Here is a 6,629-nt window from a genome sequence, read left to right on the forward strand (position 1 = left end):
ACATATATAGATATGTATACAGACATTCATATATACACACACAATCACATGTGTGCACATATATAGTCCCTTTAAACATATATGTAGATATATACAGGTACAGATAAACATATAGTATGTGTACACATACATTGTCCTTATACACACATAAAAAGTATGTTTGCGCATGTGTGTGCGTATTTGTATATAATATATCTCTATAAATACACACATGCATGTGTGTTTGCGTGTATATATATATCTTTTTGTGTCTATATATAAATGACACCCCTTTAGATGATGGAATATATCAATAAAAAACGCATAGTTAGTAATAAAGCTTTTACCGTATGATTGTATCGTATGCATTCCTTTTAAATTGAGAGCTAGAAGTTACAAGAAGCTTCAAATGAAGTTATTGCCAAGCATTCCGTGACGCGTCCAGATGGAGGTGGAAAGTGGGCGCACACCCAACTCGCGCCACATAAAAGCATCAGCAGCCGCCTCTTGTTAGACACAATATAAACAATACTCTTTGAGAGAAAGTAAGAAGAAATAGTTAAAAGAAATAAATGTTTTTCAGAAATGATATAGGTCACGGAAACAAGGAAAATACAAAAAAACTTTTTCTTAGATGATTCTATATACAGGTTGTGCTGGATGTTCATGACTTCAAGAGTGGAGACGTTAAGGTTAGAGTGGAAGACAATGAGGTGGTGGTGGAAGGTCGAGTGGAAAAGGAAGAGGACGACTTCAAATCCATGAAAAACTTCTACCGACGTTTCAACTTCCCAGGCAAAGTGAACATGGAGGCCATGACTTCCGCAATGTCTTCCGATGGCGTCTTGACTGTCACGGCTCCGAGGATTCCACAGGCAGCATAGTAAATCATATTCCATTATTTGAAACTGTAATCTAATTTTAAATGTACGTTTAAATGACAATTTATTTTTGTTTAGGATAATGTTAAAATGAAGCTTTTGCTATTTTTAAAATAAATGATACTTGTTTATATGTGTGTATGACTATACTTGCCTTCCTTTTGGGCGAACTTATCGAAAAAAAAAAAAAAACATTGACTGTCGCATAAACTGCACAACAGAGGGTTCTTCGAAACTCTTGAAGAAAAGGCGCAAGTGTCAGATGCAAAGAGGGATCCCTATTTGTGACCTGCGCTTCCATGATTCTTTTTCGAAAAACTAGTAAAAACTAAAATTGGTCTACCAAGCGCTTCAGGTTAGTTGTTAGGATCACATGAACAAATAAATAAATGGATAGTTTTTTTCAACTACCAAGGCAGGAAATATTTGACATGTATAAGGAAATATATGTAATGTATGATTATATTTATACATATACACACATGTATATACATATAATCTTTTCACACAGCTACATTTATGTAGATACACACACACACATATATATACATATATACACATACATATATACTCATATAAGTATATATATAACATAAACATATATACATATACATATAAAAAAACAAATAATTAAATGAATATATATATATGCGTGCGCGTGTGTGTTTGTACTTATCCTTATCTGTGCACATGTATATTTATAGTGTGTATGTGTCTATACATAGGATGGCCATATAGATGATTCCACATGCAGCATAAACAAACATTTAATTAGCCGAAATTATAATCTAATCTTAAAGACAATGAATGCTAAAGTGATTGTGTATTATTTTAGATAATATTAAAAGAACTGTTTGTCTCCCTTTTCCGATTTTTATTGTTGCATTGTTTTCATAACAGATAGTCCTTCGAAACTTTTAGAAAAAAGTTGTTGTGACCTGTGTTTCTATGATTATTTTTTAATGAAATGATATTAATGAGAATGGAACAATCGATTACCAAGCGCTTTGTGCAAGAGGAAACTTACATCCCTCTGAGTCACCCTTTCAGAAATAATAAAAGATAATATGTTAAAGGGTTAGTTGTTAAGTTTATATGAGCAATTAATCAAATATCTATTTTTTGTATATTTCCGAAGCAAAGTGTACATGGAAGCTATTAATTTTGCAGGAAATGTATTAAATGATATGGGCACAGGCAGATAAAGAAAGTAGATATATATGTAAATAGACATACATCCATATATATACATATATATGTATATGTATAAGCACACACATACACATATAAGTATTATCATATATATATATATATATATATATATATAAGATATACATGTGTATATACATATATATGTATATGTTTACATACATTTATATATACACACACACAGACACACACATATATGTATATTAAATGTACATTTATATAATATATACATTTATATGTGTTTGTGTTTATGTACACTCATGCACATATATAGATATGTATACAGACATTCATATACACACACAATCACATGTGTGCACATATATAGTCCCTTTAAACATATATGTAAATATATACAGGTACAGATAAACATATAGTATGTGTACACATACATTGTCCTTATACACACATAAAAAGTATGTTTGCGCATGTGTGTGCGTATTTGTATATAATATATCTCTATATATACACACATGCATGTGTGTTTGCGTGTATATATATATCTTTTTGTGTCTATATATAAATGACACCCCTTTAGATGATGGAATATATCAATAAAAAACGCATAGTTAGTAATAAAGCTTTTACCGTATGATTGTATCGTATGCATTCCTTTTAAATTGAGAGCTAGAAGTTACAAGAAGCTTCAAATGAAGTTATTGCCAAGCATTCCGTGACGCGTCCAGATGGAGGTGGAAAGTGGGCGCACACCCAACTCGCGCCACATAAAAGCATCAGCAGCCGCCTCTTGTTAGACACAATATAAAGAATACTCTTTGAGAGAACAGAGCAAGCTTTATCTTTATCTACATTTCCAAGCGAAATATGGAGAATGAAAATAATACCACTCTCAGTGAACAAAAAACAGAATCTCCCAAAGAGGACTCACTTCTGCCCATCGTTGAGAAGGGACTTTTCTTCCATGATTCTTACTTCGAGGATATTCGGAAGCACTTTGAGACAGCCATCGACCAAATCCTGGATACGTGGGGAGAGGCCACGTCCGTGAGTGATCTCATGAGTAGCTACAGACGTATAAGAGAGCGCAATTTGCATCAAGAGAACCAAGTCATGGCCTTCAGCGAAGACGACCAGAATCATAAGGTTAGTTTTAGTATTTAAAAACAATGCAGATCGCAATAACACCAATTCTAATAATCGTATGCATAAATAGAACTAACAATCGGTAAAAAAGAAAAAATTAAATTGAAGGTAAGGATTTTTTTCAGAAATGATCTAGGTCACGCAAACATATTATTTAAATATTAATGAGATTAAAAAAAAGAAAAGAAAAAAGAGGGAAAAGCAACTAGTCTTTATTATTATATATACAGGTTGTGCTGGATGTTCATGACTTCAAGAGTGGAGACGTTAAGGTCAGAGTGGAAGACAATCAGGTGGTGGTGGAAGGTAGAGTGGAAAAGGAAGAGGACGAATTCAAGTCCATGAAAAGCTTCTGTCGACGCTTCAACTTCCCAGGCAAAGTGGCTATGGAGGGCGTGACTTCTGCAATGTCCTCCGATGGCGTCTTGACTATCGCAGCTCCGAAGATTCCACAGGCAGCATAGAAAAATATTTAATGAGCTTAAATTATGATATAAGTTAAAATATAATGTATGTCTAATTATTTATTGTAAATTTGTAGAATAGAAATTAAGTTCATTTATTGATGTATTCTTTTTAATAAATCGTATTTGTTTACATCCGTGTATTACTTTGCTTATTTTTCGCGAAAGTAATCGAAAAAATACCATCGGTTGCTTACTGCTGCATAAATTTCATAACAGATGGTTCTTCGAAACTTATGAAGAGAAATTGCGACCCAAATGCAAAGAGGATTCACTTCTAAGTAGTGTAACCTTTGCCATGTTTACTGGTTTAAACCTGGCTCCCGAGCCACATTTGGCCCCCTGAGGGCGTTTTATAGCATACCACGTGATTCGAACGAGTAAAGATACAAAGTTAAACAAAATAAAAGGGACAGAGACAGAGACATAATGTGTATCGCAGTTCGTTACTATTATCAGGGTTTGAATTTTCTTATGTTTCTAAATATTTATTTTTTTCTATGCAACACTGCTGCAATATGTTTTAAGGGTACAATGAGAAGTCGGCGACTATGAAGCATACCCAAGCGCTGGGGAAGCCTCAGTAACCCAGCGCTGCTGTTTCAGTGACTAGCCACCGTGAGTGACTCTTGCTAGTTATTTTCGTCACGGATACTGCGAAAAAGTAAAGCTTGGTATCTGATGATTTCAGTCATCAAGGACAAGTAACTTTGGATTCATTCGCCAGAGTAGTACTATGTGTGCACGCTGCTACAAGACAGTCGTGTGCCACACACACTTGAAATGATATATATGTATATATATATGTTATGTAATGATTATATGTATGTTACATTTAAAATATACATATATATACATATTTTTATTTACATTGATACATATAGATATATGTATATAAATATGTAATTATAATATAAATATACTGCATATTTTATATGTATGTATTCCTCGCGAACCTATCGAAAAAGCATGGATTGTTTTTATGTCGCATGGATTGCGACACAAAACATTTACACACACACACACACACATATATATATATATATATATATATATATACATACATATGTGTATATATGTGTATATATTTTGTAAATTACCCAGGCAAAGTGTAAATGGTAGCTGTTGATTTTGCAAGAAATACTTGAATTGAAAATAAAACCTTTACATATATATAGACAAATGGTAAATATATCTATTTATATACATACATACGTACACACACACATACACACACACACACACACATATATATATATATATATATATGTCTGTGTGTGTGTGTTTATGTACGTGTAAGGATAATATAAGTGTACGTGTATGTGCATATATGTCTATATATATGCATGTATATATGTATATATTTATATATATCTGGATATGTATATTTATATATGTATATATTTATATATATCTGGATATGTATATTTATATATGTATACATATGAATGTATATGTGTATATATATCTGTATATAAATGATGATGTAGTTCTGGTATATCTATAACGACGCATAATTAGTATTGAAGCATTTACCGCATGTTTGTATCGTATGTATTCAATTTAATTACTTTGTTAAAATCTGGAAGTTTCAAGAAATTCGAAATCAAGATGTTGCCAAGCATACCATAATCTTGCGTCCAAACGAAGGTGGACATTGGGCACACATCCAACTCGCGCCACATAAAAGCAGGAGCAGCCGCCTTCTGATAGACACAACCGAAACAACACTCCGTGAGAGAACAGAACAAGGTTTAGCTTAATCTACATTTCCACGAAACTTGCGCTAAAGAAAAATGGAGACCAAGAATACTACCACCCGTACTGAACAGACACCGGAAGAATCTAAATGCAATGAGGATTCAGTTCTCCCCATCGCTGAGAAGGGACTTTTCTTCCATGATTCCTTCTTCGAGGATATTCGGAAGCACTTTGAGACAGCCATCGACCAAATCCTTGATACGTGGGGAGAAAGCAAATCCGTGAGTGATCTCATGAGTAGCTACAGACGTGTAAGAGGGCGCAATTTGCAGCAAGAGAACCAAGTCATGGCCTTCAGCGAAGACGACCAGAATCACAAGGTTAGTTTTACAATCTAAAAATCATGTGGATCGCAAATACTCATATACATAAAAGAAAGAAGAAATCGTTAAAAAAGATAAAATTTGAAGATTTTTTAAAAAATGATCTAGGTCACAGAAACATTATTTAGATACAAGGAAAACACAATAAAAATACTCTTAATTGATTCTACATACAGGTTGTGCTGGATGTTCATGACTTCAAGAGTGGAGACGTTAAGGTTAGAGTGGAAGACAATCAGGTGGTGGTGGAAGGTCGAGTGGAAAAGGAAGACGACGACTTCAAGTCCATGAAAAGCTTCTGTCGACGTTTCAACTTCCCAGGCAAAGTGAACATGGAGGCCGTGACTTCCGCAATGTCTTCCGATGGCGTCTTGACTGTCACGGCTCCGAAGATTCCACAGGCAGCATAGAAAATCATATTCAGTCATCTGAAATTTTAATCTAATTTTAAATGTACGTTTAAGTGACAATTTATTTTTGTTTAGGATAATGTTAAAATGTATAAAGCTTTTGGTAATTTCAAAATAAATGATACTTGTTTACATATGTGTATGACTTTATTTGCTTTCCTTTTTCGCGAACTTATCGAAATACAGTTCAAAGCCTAGTAACACCAAGGCAGGACGTCACCAGGATTTCTCCTGTGTTTTGGACGATTTTACGGGGATAAACCCCCTCACCTGGGTTGTCCTTATACCCAAACTGTGTGTGGTGTGCGTGGGTGTATACTCACCAAATTGTGTCAGATACTATGGTCAAGGCATCTAGAAAAGACAGTGTTTAGTAAAAGTTACGAATACTGAGTGTAGTGCCAGGGTAACAGGGTGCTGTACGGACGACCGTTGACCAGCCCTGGTGAGTGTATGTGTGACAGCACTTGACCTGGCGCTCACACCCTCCCCGCGCCC

General features: G+C 34.4%; 1 protein-coding gene across 2 annotated transcripts; it reads left to right on the forward strand.

Annotated features, from left to right (window-relative positions):
• The first annotated feature begins 2,865 nt into the window (after nucleotides 1-2,865).
• On the forward strand, nucleotides 2,866-6,179 carry LOC125029235 (protein lethal(2)essential for life-like). Of its 2 annotated transcripts, none has more exons than XM_047619128.1 (2): nucleotides 2,866-3,173; nucleotides 5,898-6,179. In XM_047619128.1, exons 1-2 carry the CDS (start codon nucleotides 2,895-2,897, stop codon nucleotides 6,129-6,131), a joined length of 513 nt encoding a protein of 170 aa, XP_047475084.1. In that variant the 5' UTR covers nucleotides 2,866-2,894; the 3' UTR covers nucleotides 6,132-6,179. The 2 variants fall into 2 exon arrangements, with proteins under 2 accessions (XP_047475084.1, XP_047475083.1); XM_047619127.1 differs by lacking the exon at nucleotides 2,866-3,173 and adding an exon at nucleotides 5,175-5,718.
• Nucleotides 6,180-6,629: the final 450 nt, after the last annotated feature.

Source organism: Penaeus chinensis, chromosome 9, assembly GCF_019202785.1.
Source record: "Penaeus chinensis breed Huanghai No. 1 chromosome 9, ASM1920278v2, whole genome shotgun sequence".
Taxonomy (NCBI): domain Eukaryota; kingdom Metazoa; phylum Arthropoda; class Malacostraca; order Decapoda; family Penaeidae; genus Penaeus; species Penaeus chinensis.